This window comes from Lupinus angustifolius, unplaced genomic scaffold (genome assembly GCF_001865875.1).
Source record: "Lupinus angustifolius cultivar Tanjil unplaced genomic scaffold, LupAngTanjil_v1.0 Scaffold_126_1, whole genome shotgun sequence".
Lineage (NCBI taxonomy): Eukaryota > Viridiplantae > Streptophyta > Magnoliopsida > Fabales > Fabaceae > Lupinus > Lupinus angustifolius.
Window position 1 is genome coordinate 63695 of NW_017725185.1, and position 17044 is coordinate 80738.

The 17044-nt window shown below is 33.6% G+C and overlaps 2 protein-coding genes across 2 annotated transcripts in view; one reads left to right on the plus strand and one right to left on the minus strand.

The window, feature by feature from the left end:
- The window catches only part of LOC109340000, a 12544-nt gene extending 5751 nt beyond the window's left edge, over positions 1–6793 (minus strand). The window contains 5 exon segments of the mRNA XM_019577557.1: positions 4594–4883; positions 5004–5265; positions 5677–5941; positions 6035–6340; positions 6442–6793. Of these exon segments, the coding sequence (XP_019433102.1) occupies positions 4594–4883; positions 5004–5265; positions 5677–5941; positions 6035–6340; positions 6442–6793 (1475 nt within the window).
- A 1308-nt stretch (positions 6794–8101) lies between these two features.
- The window catches only part of LOC109340001 (12-oxophytodienoate reductase 1-like), a 24163-nt gene continuing 15220 nt past the window's right edge, over positions 8102–17044 (plus strand). Inside the window, exons 1-3 of the mRNA XM_019577558.1 lie at positions 8102–8126; positions 9468–9707; positions 10157–10242. Coding sequence (XP_019433103.1) covers positions 8102–8126; positions 9468–9707; positions 10157–10242 — 351 coding nt within the window. The remainder of the gene's footprint in view (positions 8127–9467; positions 9708–10156; positions 10243–17044) is intronic.

Consider the following 17044-nt stretch of genomic DNA (forward strand, 5'->3'; position numbering starts at 1 on the left):
GGCAGCCAACATAGTAAGCCTTCAGTTATTGGTTATGTTGATTCGGACTATGCAGGAGACTTGGATGATAGAAGGTCCACAACGGGGTTTGTCTTCACCCTTGCAGGTGGACCAATTATGTGGAGATCATCAGTTCAGTCTGTTGTTGCTATGTCCATAACTGAAGTAGAGTACATGGCAGCTGGTGAAGCTTCTAAGGAAGCCTTGTGGCTTATGGGACTAGTAAATGAGTTAGGCATTGAGCAAGGTGGAGTTCCGCTGCATTGTGACAGTCAGAGTGCTATCTTCTTGGCAAAGAATCAGGTGTATCATGCTAGGACCAAACATATTGATGTGAGATTTCATAAGATCAGAGAGTTGGTAGCTTGTGGGCAGATACTATTGCAGAAGGTTCACACTTCAGAAAATGCAGCTGATATGTTAACCAAACCGGTTACTGTGGACAAGTTCAGGCATTGCCTGAGCTTGTTGAACATTCACTGATGATGGACTATGGAGCGCCCCCAACCCAATGGCGGAAGATGGAGATTGATGATATTCGCCAAGGTGGAGATTGTTGTGCAATGACTCATATCTCTAGATAACAGCAATACAAGTTATGGGCTTGGGCTGATGTAAAGGGGTTGGGGTAGAGGGCTATATATATTGATGTTATGTAAACCTATGGTAACAAGGAGAAGAATAGTAAAACACTACTCCTTATTCTCTAATAATATATAGTGGTAGCCGCTCAATGCTCCCGGGGACGTAGGCACAATTGGCCGAACCTCATTACCAAATCTCTTGTGTTATTCTCTTGTCTCTATACTCTTTATTATTTGATTGTTCGCTTGTTCCCAACAGTATATTTTTCTGTTTTAGCCATTTTCATCGAGTTTTAGTTTTACAATTGAGCATGCTTTCATATTTGGTTTTTATTTTTCTGCACTATACTTGATTACTCCTTATTCATGAAGTTGTATCTTATTATAACATTTTCCTCTAGTCATTTAAGATTACTTTCGGTGTTTTGATAAATATGTCAATTTTTTTTAAAAATAAAGTTAGCATTCTAGAGAGTATATGCTCTTCTATTTAAAAATTTTCATCGGGTTTTAATTTTGCATTTCAGCATACTTTCGTATTTGTATTTATTTTTGTGCTCAAAATTGACTAAGTACACTTGAGTTTTCTTTATTGATTACTCTTTATCCATCATGTTGTTTCTTATTAAAAATGTTTTCCTCTAGTGGATTCAGATTACTTTTGGTTTTTTTTCTCTATATGTTAGTGTTATTTGTAAATAAAGTTACCATTCTAGAGAATATGCTCTTCTATTTTACTCATTTTCATCAACCTTTATTTTTCATTTGAGCATCCTTTTGGGTTTGTCTTTTATATTTTTTCCACAACATTTACTCATCACGTACTAATTATCTTTATTAATTACTCTTTATTTACCAAGTTGTTTCTTAAAAAAAATTCTCTAGTCGATTGAAATTATTTTTGGTGTTTTGTTAAATGTGTGAGTGTTCTTCAACAAATAAATGGATAACCAAAGATCAAACTACTTTTGGTGAGATACAAGAGGATACATAAATCATCAAAACCTTCAACCAATTTGAGAAGCCTCATTTTACACCTACTCCTCATCCTTAACCATTTTATCCTCTTACTCATAATCAAGAAAGATAGTCTCGAAAATAAAAGAGAAAAAGTTTTTACTATGATAATACTCTCATGTCCTACTCCGAGTTGTTATCATAACTTTGTTAGAGTTCTTTGATAACTCCTCTTCCTTTTAAGAAAGTGGAACCTCCCTACTTAGAGGGATTCACCCTGAATGGTCATTGTGAATATAATAAAGGGATAATATGTCATCCCACAAATGAATGTAATCAATTAAGGGGTAAAATACGAGATCTAATTGATGAAGGGCTGGTCAAGTTTCAGGGAAGTGTTTTGATTTGAGGAATGCATACGAGAGATTCTATTCATGAAGAACTCACCCCAAGTTTATTTAGCAGAAATAATAATGTAACACGTCCTTTTTGCTTTGCTCAAGGTTGTAGGGTTATCAAATAAAGGGGCACACATGTTCTCTATTTAAGAATAATGATTTATTTCTCAAAGCATATTTTTTTATAATGTTTATTTACTTATGCATTGGTCATACAAACTTACTAATCATATTCACCAAAAATAAACCAAAGAAAAATTAATTCATGCATTAATATGAAATACTTAATTTCACAAATTAAAATAATATCGGGGATGGTACAAATGTAAGACCCAATATGATATAGATCTCCAGTTGATTTTTTTGATAACACAAGACTTCATTTTAAATTCTCAAACACTATGAATATATCCTTATTCACGCCATATGAACTTAGACATTATGGAAAAAGATTATTTCTGAATTACCCGCAAAATGTCAATCGTCGGGGAGGGTAGTTTGTTAACCAATTTATTACATTCAATTATTAAGAAATGAGCTCCCTCTTTACATTATTCATACATTATTTTCCCTATATGAGCAAAAGGTCAAATAATCCTAAGTAAATCACAATAAAAAAACTTCCTCAATCAAAGTGCAAAAGAAAAAACATAACAAAAATATATAAAAATATCGATGTGAATCCTCAATGAGTATTTTTTCACAAAAGTTAGAGTTAAACCTATCAAAATAGGCTGGCACGATCGGGCCATCTCAAAAAATCCCAAAAATTAATAGGATCTTAATAGCTTATTATACAAATTTTATTAAAACCGAGCTTTTTAGCCTAGACCAGCTAGACCATTTTAAAAATGGGCTCGTGCCGGTCTTACCGATCAGGTTCGGGCAGCCCACTATATAATTTTTTATTTCATCTTTGCCATCCAAAATGGTGTCACACAGTAACCAATATCCATATCATAAATGGCACCTCGACCATTTTCTTCTTTCTCAAACTCTCACTTTCCCTTCTCTCATCACTCTCAAACACTCACAAGTTCACAACCCAAACTAGGTAACTCATAATTACAACATTCTTTCTATTTACCATTCACAATGACACAATCTCACAACTTCACAATGGCAGAGCCCATGTTAGGTTGCATTCCAGCTTCTTCTATTCTCAAATCCTAATTTATGATCTTGTTGTTGCAATATTATTTGTTAGCTCGCAACATTCTTTTGTTTTATTCTTGTTGTTGGATTGTGTAATTAGATCTTAGGTCTTGAACTCATAATTTTTGGATATGTGTCTTAATCTTTGATTTTGTAAACCTTAAAGTAGGTGAAATTATGTCTTAATCTTTCGATTTGTAATCCTTCAAGTGATAAAAACTGAATATGAATTGATAATTTTATTTCTAGGACAATATGATATTAAGTTCATGGTTGTGTTTGCTATTAAGGTACATGATGATCTGAGTTTTGCATTTTAAATTCTTTGTGCATTTCTACATTATTGTCCATAATTATTTTAATTTATTTACAAATTCTATCTTGCAAGTTTTTGGATTATAACAATTCTCTTTGCAACAATACTTACCTAGTTGCATAGCCAATCAAACACTTTTACACCCTACAATTTTATCTTTTATGGCAACTTCGAATGCTAATGAATTCTTTTGTTTTGGATAATTACTCTATGAGATGTTTCATTGGAAGTGATTGAAGTCTATGGTTATCCTTTAAACATGGGCTTACAAGTATTTGTTTAATAAGGTGATTGAAGTCTTGGAAATTGTTAAATATTGAAAATATCACCTAGAGTTACCCAAAGCAACAGAGAAAACATAGAAGAGAAGTTGAGTATGGAGATTCAACTTGGCTTGACTGACTTTTGGATTAAACACATATTTTTTTGTTCAATGCCCAGTAATGACTAATGATCCATTATAACTCAGTTTTGGAGAAATCGTGACTTCTACTCTTGTGGTATTATTTTATTTTACATTTGCATATTAACGAATTAGTTTTATTAACTAATTGATCATTTTCTTTTTTAATAACTCCTTAGTAGAGAAAAAACACTCTAGTTGTATTAATTCTTCCAATATTTTATTGACTTCTAGTTATTGGCCTCAGTTTCAGAATCAATTGAAGTATATGGTACTTTTGTCGGTCAGCCTAAATCCGCAACCCGCATGGGGCAGATTTGGGCTTCAATTTGGGATACAAAAATTTTAGGCACACTTTTTATCCCGATCCTATTTATCTCGATCCCATTTATCCTGAACCCAATGTAGGATAGCTCATTTTGATAGGTCTACTTAGAGCCAAGAAAATTCACCATCATTGACCGCAAGGGGAATCATTCACATATTACATTGAGATATTTTTGTCTTAATCTTACGACATTCTTATGACAACCCGGAAAATCCACTTCATAGTTGAATGTTAGAAAATTGTCGAAAGACTAATGTGATATCTTTGATATTAATTACCCTTTAAATTTATTAATAAAATTAAAATATTTTAAATAAATTAATTTCAGAATTTAGTAGTCCGACCACAACTCATGTTGTATCTTCCTTTCTACTCTAGAAGTGAGAAGTCAGTTAATGGCAAATGTATTTTTTTTATTAGGAGAGAAAGCAAACCAAACCTAAGCTCTTAACCTAACAACTCCAAGAGCATCAACAACCAGAACATGCATGAGAGGGGTTGGGAAACACTCCGAAAGCTTAAAGGGAAGATCATTAGCAGCACCAAATTTAGCAAGCCAATCAACACCTTCATTTCCTTCACACAGAGTGTGATTGAGGGATAAGTTCCAAGGAAGAGAGATAAGTCTCTGAATCTTGTTAATTACAACAGCTTGAGGATGAAATTTATCAACATCTTTGACAATCAAGGCCAAAGCTAATTTCGAATAAGACTCACAAATAATGGTTCTATAGTCGGAGTCCTAAGCCAACCGCAATCCATGAAAAATGGCAAGAAATTAAGCATGAAGATTAGTTGTAAAGCCACAGAAACTAGAAAAGCTAGAAATCCATTCTCCGATATTATTGCTCATTAAGCCAACAAATCCTGACTTTCCTGGGTTACCAAAGGAGCTACCATCCATATTAATTTTGACACACAAGTCAGTTGGAGGAATCCAAGACACCTCTCTTTGTTTGACGTTACCAGCCAGATTACCAAAGGATAGAAGAATTATACCATATAGGGAATGAATGTGGTTCAGTAGCAACCAATCATGGCATCTTGTATCAGAAAAAAATTCTTCATTTCTAGCTTTCCGAATATGCCAACAAGCCACCATAAAGAGAGAGCCATGGATATCCCTATTGAAGAAGCTCATCCAATCAGAGAAACCCAAGGAAAAAATTGATGATGCATAGAACATTGAAGGGCTATCCAGATTCTCCTGGAATGCACACAATCTCTAAGCGCATGACGACTTGTCTCATTGGCAGCACCGCACCTCCGGAAAGAAGGATAATTGGTGGTATATCTATAGAAACAGAAATCATTTGTGGGTAGGGTGTTATGGCTTGCAAACCACGAAAAATACCTAATATTCTCAGTAATAGCAATCTTCCATATCCAAGACCATGTATGCTCATGGATAGGTTGAGTCATGACATTATGATGGTTGAGCCAAAGATAAGCAAATTTAGTAGAATAATAACCCGAGTTATCATGCCCCCAAATTAGAACATCATCTAAGTTGTTATCAGGAAAAAAAGGATTACATTCTAGATTTAATATCCAAGGGAATTTGGGTGGCAAGCAAATTCCAGTGCCAACAATCATCAAAGAAAACATCCTTAATTCGTAATTCAGTATCCTGAATATTCACATAGGGAACAAGCTGACACAAGTAGCCATCATCAAGCCATTTATCATACCAAAGAGTAATGTCTCCCTTACCAGGTCTAAACCTGAAGCCAGGTTTGATTACATCAACTGTGTTAATAATAGCCTTCCACGTTGGGGACATACCTGAAACATGAGTGGCTGCAAGAATATTAGAATCCTTCAGGTATTTAGCATGAATCATTTGAACTCATAGTTTGTCTCGTTGATGCAAAAGACTCCAAACCTGCTTACCAAGCATTGAAATATTAGTCTCCCTAACTGTTAGAATGTCAAGGCCCCCTTTATCCTTAGTATGAGTTATAGATCTCCAGTTAACCCAATGATTTGAATTTCCACCCCTGATAAACTGTCTAACAGAGGCATCCAATTTGTTACAGATGCATGTAGGAAGCCAATTGTTCTGCATGGAATAAATTGGGATAGAGGCTAAAACAGATTTAGCTAAAGTTACATGCCCAACCCTACTCAACAACTTAGTCTTCCGGCTAGCAAGCTTCCTGTCAATCCTATCAGTAAGAAAAGAAAAGTCATTCTTCCCTGCAGCATTGGAAAACCAAGGTATTTACCCAAATTAGTTGTGTGATGAAAGTTGGTTATAGAGGAAAATTTGTTCTTCTCTACTATAAACACATTTTTACAGGCCATGAATCTTGTTTTCTGCTCATTCACCTTAAGGCCTGAAGCCAAACAAAACGCATCTAAAATTTCCTTAACCAATCTAGATTGGGCTGATGTTGCTTGAAGGAAGAGTATGCGATCATCAGCAAAGAATAGATGGGAAATAACTGAGCCATTTCTTAAAATCTTGATTGGCTTCCATCTTGCATCTTGTACCTTCTCTTGGATCAGCATAGAAAGTTTTTCCATACACATAACAAAGAGGTAAGGAGACATAGGATCACCTTGTCTCAAACCTCTATTAGGAGCAAAACTTTGTAAGAAATCCCCATTCCATTTCAAGGCTAAAGAAGAAGCAGTAACACAATTCATAATCAAGGTAATGATAGAACGTGGGAAACCAAAGTCATGTAAGGTTAGCTTAAGGAAACTCCAATCAATCCTGTCATAAGCTTTCTCAAAATCAATTTTGAAAAGAAGATAGCCAAGTTTACCTTTTCTTTTTGTGCATATGGTAAACTGCTTCTTGAGTAATGATCACATTATCAAAATTGTCACGATTCGGAATAAAACTGCTCTGAAGCAGGCCAATAAAGCTGTCTAAATGAGGACGAATCCTATTAACAAGAATTTTAGAAACCAGTTTGAGAAGAACATTGGAAAGGCTTATTGGGCGAAAATCCTACAGACTCGTTAGATTATCAACTTTTGGGATTGGCATAATCAATGTATTAGTAAGATCAGGATCAATTGTGCCACTAGTAAAGCTGCAACAATAATATCATGGATATCCCTACTAACAATGTTCTCTTTGCTATTAACTCTCTTTTGGATTCAAATAATTGTTTCAAAAATTTTAAATAAATTAATTTGGAAATCTAATAGTACAATAGCTCCTATCATGTCTTCCTTTTTTATGTGGAAGCGGGAAATCGCTTAACAACTAATGAAGTCTCTTTATCATTAATTCTTGTATATTAATTAGAACATTTGTTGAAATATAATATTAATAATGTTTTTAATTTCACAGCTAATAAATAATTTGTGAATTTTGTAGTACGGCACGCTCATGTTATATCTTCATTTCTTCTATGAAAGTTAAAAGTTGATTAACAACAAGTGCGACCTATTTATTATTAATTCTATTTTTAATTAATGAAAACAATTTCTCATAAATACTTTTAATTGCATAGTTAATAAAATTAATTTGAGGATTTAATAGTATGATCACACCTCATGTCGTATCTTCTTTTCACTCTGAAAGCGGGAAGTTGATTAACAACCAATGTGGTCTTTTTACTAGTAAATTACTTTCAATTAATCAAAACATTTGTTTATTAAGATCAAAATAATTAATCAATTCTCAACATATGACTAAATAATCTTGATTTCTCTATTGCACATTGAAATATATAATTTCAATAGGAGTAAGATAAATTTTGGTGAGACATAATAATAAAAATTGATTTTTTACCTTTTTTAATAATTAAAATTTTAATTAAATAAATTGATTGTCCATGAATTTAGTGAGTGTAACATATTACTGACAAACTACGTGTTAATTATTTTCACGATCCATAATTGACTCATGAACTCAGAATTTTGGTTAAATAATTATATTTTTCAAATTATTTGTAAAAGAGATTTTTTACATTATGGCCATAAAAAGCATGTTGGCTAATGGCGGATATTATCACTAGGACAGGTGGGGGCAAATTCCCCTGAATTTTTTATAACTTTTATAGGAAGGATTATCATATATTCTGGTACAATAGTAATTTATGCATAAAGTGAAACCATTTTGCTTTCTTTTATTGAAGATATGGACTTTATCCTTTATAATAATTTTGATAAAACACATATAAATTTGTGGTTTTTGACATAATATGATAATTTTCAGTATAGCCATAATTCCTCAGTCAATGTTAAAATAGTAGTGGTTTCTACATATTAGTATGTTGATCCATTTTTTGATTTTTCAACCATCCAACATGTATTGTGTTCCTTTTGTGTTTTTATGGAAACATAATAATCACATGAATGATTAATTTCTTGTAGATAATATGATGAATAATAGTGAGAATAAGATTATGTAATAAGATGAATGATTAATTTCTTATAGACAATATGATGATTTATATTAAAACCGAAATAACTAAAACTTTTATTTCTGATTCAATCATCGGTGAGTTTAAATATATTAAATGAATGTACAATTTTCTTTAACATGGTCTATTATTATTCATTGTTATTTTTTATTTATAGTGAAACTTTGAAAAAAATAATATATATTCTTCTAAATTGTAATAAATCCGTAGACTTTTCCGGTTCGAGTCTTGTGGATGGAAAAATATCCGCTGAGAGAGTTAGCCCCACGTACCTGTGGATGTTCCCGACTCGGATAGGATTGCCTCCAGTGCGATGATACTTGTGAGAAACCAAAAAAAATTCCTAGACTTTAAGCCAAGTGCCAAAATCTGCCACCGGTTGTGCCAACTCCAAATCCTTTTGAAAGAGAATAAATTTTCTTTATTTCTCTTCCCAAAATATGTGTAATTAATAGATGATCCTCAAAGAAAGGCTGAATCAAAGAATGAAAAAAAAAAACTTCTTCTTGATGGAGAAGTTCTTGAATAACAAGAGATGAAAATAAAAGAAATGCTTCTTGATCTTTATTAGAATTAAAACTTGATAAAAATACAAAGATGGAATGCTAAACTTATAGGCAAGGGAATTAACAACTACAAACTAACTAACTTGCCTAACTACTTAAACTAACTAATTAGCATGTGTTACATATGTTAAACATGGTGAAAATTACTAAAACAATGATAGCTTGGACTGCAAGTAAAGGAAAGCCCATTAATCTTAAGTCTTTGATTCTTCTTGGGATGTTATGCTTAGTCTAGATTTTAGTTTGATGAGTGCCTTGAGTGGCCCTGCCTTCATGATAGGCTTGAGTAGCCTGATGTGTACCCAGAACATAATTGACTTGGTGCTGATGCCCTTTGGTCTGAATCTGGTGCATCTGATGCGCCCTGCCCAGATGTTGGTGCATCTGTTGCGCATTGGTCTAGTGCGCCTAGTGCTACATATGATGCTCCTTATTCTGGTGCTGGCGTGCCTGATGCGCCTTGGGTTGGCGCTGATGCATCTGGTGCGTCTGGGCGTGGCGCTGATGCACCTGGTGCGTCTGGGCGTGGCGCTGATGCACCTGGTGCGTCAGGGCGTGGCACTGATGCGCCTGATGCATCTTGGCTTGGTGCATCTGATCTGACTTGTTCAGGTGTGATGGTGCCTCAATTTTCTTGTCCTTGATTATGGACAACACTTGTTTGGGCTTGGCAGCAACATTATTTGTCTTGGCTATCAAGGCATCATTATGCTTAGGCAAATTGCACACAATGTTGTTAATGGTGTGATCAAGAGAAGAGTTGAGATCATGATTATTATTTAATTTTGATAGATCCTTCGAAAATCAAGTAGGAACATTGTGTATGTTTAAAGGAGGTTGCTCATTACTGCCATTTATTTCTTTGGTTACAAATTAATTATTTTGTATTGTTTTTTTTTTGTACTACCAATAATATCTCTCACCATATAGGTAATAAATTATTCTCTTTTGATGTACATGGATGTCTCTTCCAACAACTATCGCTCACAGGAATCAAACTTTGACAATAAAGTTTATGTTCAAGATTGTCAATAAGTCCACAAATTCTGCTTCTTTTTTAGGAATTTTTAGTGTCGAGAGTGTTTGTGATGATGTTAACATCCTTTCAATGAATGAGTTTGACGGTATTGATGAGTCACCACTCAAGGTAGCAGCAACCCCAGTTTGGATGATGGCGTTTATCATTTGTTATTTGCTTATTTACTTGTGCTGATATTTTTCTACTCCACATTTCAAGGTCCCAAACATTATTATCAAATTATTAATTATAATAAATAACCAATGATAATTGTTATCATAATGTTACAGTTTTGAAAATATCTAGAACTACATTATAATCATTGCAATTACAACTATGTTAGGCATATTTTTCTGCAAATTCGTACAATTATGGTAATGGCAACATAAAAAGTTACTGGAAAATAAAACCATGAATCCAACCGCGCGCGCCAGTTATAAATCTTGCTAAATCCGATGAAAATTGAAAATACATGGAATTGGGTTCAGTTGCTTTGCACCCCCTCTTACTGTCACACTAGGCTCTAAGTTCCAAGCAGTGTCACTGATCATAACTATCTCCCACTTAATTGTTTTTGTATAATGAAAAAAATAACATATTCTCCTACTAAATGTTTCTACTAATCTTCTTACCTATAAGAAAGTGATATTTGTAACTTATAAACCAATCATTAAAAATAAAGTATCACCTTGTGACATATGTCACTTTTTGTGAGTATAAGAAAATTAGTATAAGAATTTAGTAAAATGATATAGCATCACTCAATTTGAAAGTCAATGCATTTAGACGTGACAAAACATAGTGGATTTTGTTTACCATTGACTTGCTCTAATATATTTATATGGAAAGTCCTTACCTTGTTATTATTGCCTACATCTTATTTCAAACACATGATAATCCTACCAGTTGATTACTCTCTTAGAGCTATCACGCTTATCATTTATTTCGTCTTTACAACTTTTTCCTTCATTTTGAAGGAAAAAATTAGCATCCTATTTATATGTCCATTTAGAAGTTTAATTGTACACTAATTATTTTTTTTCATGTTTATGGTTAATATTTTGTCAATGCATGTAGGTAAGTAATAGAAAGAATAACTTAATTAAAATTTATGGGTGTTAATATAATTTATTGTATTTTTATAGGGAAAGCAAACACTAAATTGATTTTGGGATTGTAGACCACGTGTGTGCAGTATTTTTGGACTATTCTCACTTGGAATTTGTGCAAATTGTGAAGAGCAAAATTAATGAATTGGTAGGATATTGTAGCTATTGTAGGCAGTGTACTCCTTTCAAGAGATATGTTGCATCCATCAGAAACTTCAATTAAAGTTGAGGAGCTTGGTTTAATTACATGGTCCTAGTTTGGGTAAGTATGGTGTTGCACATGGGACAACGATTTGAATTAAGCTACCATAAAGTGAGTCACACTCACCTCATATGTCTTCACTTGTAATTCATTAGAAAATTAACTAATCATTAAAATTTTAATTTAAATATATTTTTTGACCAATCACAACAAACGACATATTTTGTGTGACAACATATGCCCTTCAAATTTGAATGAGGACCCATCTAGAGTCTTGGAATTTATGGTTGACATTCAATTCTCATAACCGAAATCCATGTGTATGCCTGCAATCTGGTTTCAACATGATTCTTATGAACAAGTTTATGTTTACAATAAAGGTGCACGTCCTCGGTTTGAGTTATATCATCTAAGAATATCTTTATTAGTTTCCTTATTGGTGAGTAAATATTGTTATCTCGCATCCATTTTATAACAACGTTATAAGAAATTAATTTAGGTGTTTTTATATGATGTTTTTGAAATTTCTAAATACATTAAATGGTTTTATTATGAAAATATTGTCATTAGTTAACATGTACTTGAAAGATATAATGAGTCAGTCATAATAACCAGTGATTTGTTTTATAAGCATTGATCTAATTATTGACACACTTTATGAAACTAAAGCTATTCTCCAAAATGCTTCTTTAAAATAGGAGAAGTAGTAGTTTATTTACTATTAAGAAAAAATTAAGTGAAAATTTAATTATGTTTATTATTTTAGAAACTAAAATGTATTTAGTTTACATTGATTGATATTTGATTCGAGTTGTACATGTTTAATTGCGTTAAGTTGCATTTGTGTTTGAGTCTAATTTGTATGGAAAGAACCTTCATTCATAGAGTTGGCTCTACCATGCTATAAATCTACTTTCATTCTAGAAATAAATTTTTATTTTTATTTTTTTATCAACAAAAAAGTTTATTAATAAATAGGTAAATAAGTTAGGAGAATAAGTGGTGCTCATTTCCATACAATTTCAATAATTAATAAAGAAGAAGACATTGTGAAGGGTGTCATACCTACTCTATATAAGAGTAAGAGAAGTTATGAAAGCAGACATTGAGAAAGTTCCAAGAATACAAAAATATAAGCTTCATCATCTCATCTAGGTGAAGCCACAAATTCTCAAAAAGAACATTGTTCATAATATAGTCTAAACAGTTACGAATCATAGAGACATCCATATTTGTTTTTTCTTGTTCACCATCCATAACATATTTGCATGGGCACAAAAGTTAGTCATAACATATTATGGATAATGAATGTTAGACCAAACTAAGAATACAAACTTTGCCACACATTATAAGATGTTGAACAAGAAAAAAAATGGTAAGAAGATTCTTCTACCTCCCTACAAAGAACATATCGAAGAGAGTCACATGCTTCTAATACTCATTTCCTAGCTAGATTCACCTTTGTAGGAACTCCATTGAAGGAAATTTTCCACAATAAATATTTCATCCTTGTTGGAGCATAGCAATTCCAAAGTCTCTTGAAAAAATCAGGGTCACCTTTACCATCACTATTCTATAGAACTTGATAAGCACTTCTAGCAGAATATTGACCCCCGTTATCATGAATCCATGTCCAACTGCCAGCATTATCTTGTTTAGGTATAGATCCAACAAAGATTTTTAAGAGTTCTTCATGTTCCTCCTTCTCCCATTCGAATAATCTCATTCTCTATTGTAATTTCCACCTCCATAATTTATTACTCCATTCCCCTAATGAGTTGATGAATCCATCTTTATCCAAAGCAACCTGAAACAAGCTTGCAAAATAATTTTTAAGAAGGCCCCCCCATAAATCTGTCCAAAACTTAATCAACTTTCCGAAACCTAGCATCCCATGGATACCATCTAGCCATCAATTACAATTGACACTGTCCTTGCACAAGCTAAGATTACCTAGGTCTCTCCACCAAGAAAACCCTCCCTGAAAACACTCAAATTCAACGTCTCTACCACTCCTAATAAACTCATCCACATATCTAGATCTAATAACTTTAACCCAAAGGGAATATCTCTCACTAAGTAGCCTCCATTTCCAATTTCCTAAAGGAGATAAATTAAACATAGACAATTATTTTACCCCCCACCCCCACCTTTCTCTTTAGTCCTACATACATTTTTCCAACTCACCAAATGAATAGCTTTTTCTCTTCCCCCTTCCCTCAAAGAAAACATCTTTGAATTTTGTCAATTTCATTAATAACATAACTTGGAGCTTTAAAGAAAGAAAGGAAATATATAGGGAAGGAACATAATACCAACTTTAGGAGGGTCACCCTGCCATCAAAGGAGATGAGCTTTTGTTTCCAAATGAAGAGCTTCCTTCTGAAAGTATCAATAATATGAGACCAAATGTAAAACCTTTTAGGATTAGCACCAATAGGTAATCTGAGAAATTTGAAAAGACACAGCCTACGACACAGTATAATTTATCAATCGCCTTCATAACAAAGTCTCGATTCGAGTTTAGACCAATGAAGCTACTTTTGTGAAAGTTACTTTTCAACCTGGAATAGTTCAAAGCACTTCAATATGCTTTTAAGCACCATAACATTGTGATCTGAATAGAGATAAAATTTAATAGAGAAGAATGTGAGAAATAGAAAGAAAAGAGAGAAAGAGATATGAAAGAGTTGTTTTTTTGTGTTGTGTGGTTGTAGAGAGAAAAACAGATAAAAAATTTTCTTCCTCACTCTTCATCACACATTTTCTTATCACATAAGAGGAGAAATAAATTGGTTGAGTCTCTTTCCAAACCGGAGAGAAGTATAATTTTTCTTTTTAACTTATCTCATGATACCAAATGAAACATAAATGTTTTCCTCTTTGGAAAATACAACCTTTCCTAGAGGATATATGGGTCTACACAAACATTTATTTAATTTTTTTTATTTCTAATAACTAACAGAATTATTAAAAAGTTAAGTAGGATTGTTTTGAAAGGAATGATGGAGCCACGGTAGTTGTATCTGTTGAATATCACATAATTATTATGAGATCTTAGGTCAAATTGTTGGAGAATTTCTCCATCTATAATCCTTAGATTGAATGCATAAGTCCTAATGATCATGGCTTTGCATGATCCAGACCGAAGAAACCCCAATTGATTTCATGGTGAAGATGAAGAACATACCTTCCAGATGTTAGAGCACTTGATGGTTTTCCTTTGTACTTCTCTAGAGGGGAATGAGAGAGCTCAAAAACTTGAGTGTGTGCCTTGTGAGGAGAGACGCCTTATGGTTTCCTTATGGATGACTTGGTAGTGTTTTATCCTTATGGATAACTCTATCCTCATCCACCTTTATTCTCCTTAACCCTACACTTGGAAACCTGTTGCTCTACAAATGGGGACCATAACCCATAAAAGTAACCCCGAAGCGGTTACTACTTAAGTTGCAATAATTTTGATTTAGTCCCTTCATCAAATCAGAAATTGCCTGAAGGTATCTACACTTATATTATTTCATGACACATATGCCCTTAGCCACCAAATTAATTACTGAAGGTCATTTTATATTTTGGCTAATTACATAATGGTCATAACACAATTATAGAATTATATTTGTGACCCATAAATTGTCAAAAATTCTAACCATCTCCCATTAGTCACACATATGATTCTCCATACGTATTATCCTTATTGCACGCTTAAATATTGCCATTATGACTCAGGCATACCTAAATTATCCCATCCATTAGTCCTGTCTCCATATTGAATCATATTGAACTTCGCCATATCAATCATGACTAATTCAACAATGATCACCAACATTGACACAACTAAATGATATAGATTCATCATGAAATGTGTAGCATGAAAATCACATGAATATGATGTGCACATGTCAATTTTCAACTGGTCCTACTTAACTTTAGTGAGATCCTTAATAACAACATAAAAACCCGATTGTACAAATTATAAGGACATAATACCAAACTGAATGATTAATCAACTGAAGTTTGAATACAAAGTATCCATACACAATAGTGAAATTACATAGAACATAATAAAAGTGTGCACTTTCTAACTCCCACTAAACCAAAATATCCTCACACTGTAGAACACCCATGTGAGCAGTATGCTCATGAAAGACCTTGGGTGTGATAGCTTTTGTAAGAGGATCCGCAATCATTGAGTTAGTGCATAAGTGTTCTATAGAAAGTTGTCCACTTTGTACTTTCTCCTTAACAACTAGGAACTTAATGTCAATGTGTTTCGACTTTGCCGAACTCCTATTGTTGTTGGAGAACAACACGGCTGATTTATTGTCACAGTATAACTTTAGTGGTCTTTCAATCCTTTCCACAATCCGCAGCCTAGTGACAAAATTTCTCAGCCATGATGACTGAAGTGATGCCTCATAACATGCTATATATTCAGCTGCCATGGTGGATGAAGCGAAAAGGTTTTGCTTGGCAGAACGCCAAGAAACAGCACCACCTGCTAACAGATAAACATACCCTGAAGTAGATCGTCTACTATCTTAGCATCCTACAAAATCGGAGTCAGAATACCCAATGAACTCTAATTGGTCTGATCTCCTATATGTGAGCATATAGTCTTTTGTTCCCTTTAAATACCTCAGGAACCTTTTGGCTGCTTTCCAATGGTCCATTCTTGGATTAATCATATATCTGCCTAAAACCCCAACTATGAACACTATATCTGGACGCGTACATACTTGAGCATACATAAGACTCCATACAGTTGCTGCGTAAGGGACCGTTTGCATTTCCTGATTTTCCAGATTTCCTTTAGGGCACTGATTGAGACTAAGTTTGTCTCCCTTAGCAACTGGAGTATCCATTATTTTACAGTCCTGCATGCCATACCTTTTGAGCACCTTTTCTATATAGCTCTTTTGTGATAATCCAAGAATACCCCGAGATCTGTCTCGGTGTATCTGGATTCCTAATACAAATGAAGCTTCACCAAGATCCTTCATTTCAAAATTACCGGATAGAAATGTCTTGGTTTCTAACAAGGTACCCACATCATTAGTGGCAAGCAGTATGTCATCCACATACAAGAGCAAGAAAATATACTTGCTCCCACTGAACTTGTGATACACACAATCTTCAACTGAATTCATCTCAAAACCAAAAGAGAGAATCACCTCATGAAATTTGTGGTACCATTGACGAGACGCCTGTTTTAGCCCATAGATGGATTTTGTCAATTTGCAAGTCACCAAGATACTTCATCTCAAAATTACTGGATAGAAATTTCTTGGTTTCTAATAAGGTACTCACATCATTAGTGGCAAGTAGTATGTCATCCACATACAAGAGCAAGAAAATATATTCACTCCCATTTAACTTGTGATACACACAATCTTCGACTGAATTCATCTCAAAACCAAAAGAGAGAATCACCTCATGAAATTTGTGGTACCACTAACGAGACGCATATTTTAGCCCATAGAATGATTTTGTCAATTTGCAAACCATATTCTTTCAGTCTCCCGTTATGAAGTGTTCTGGTTGCACCATATAAATCTTTTCATTAATGTTTCCATTTAGAAAAGTTGTTTTGACATCCATCTGATGAAGCTCCAAATCA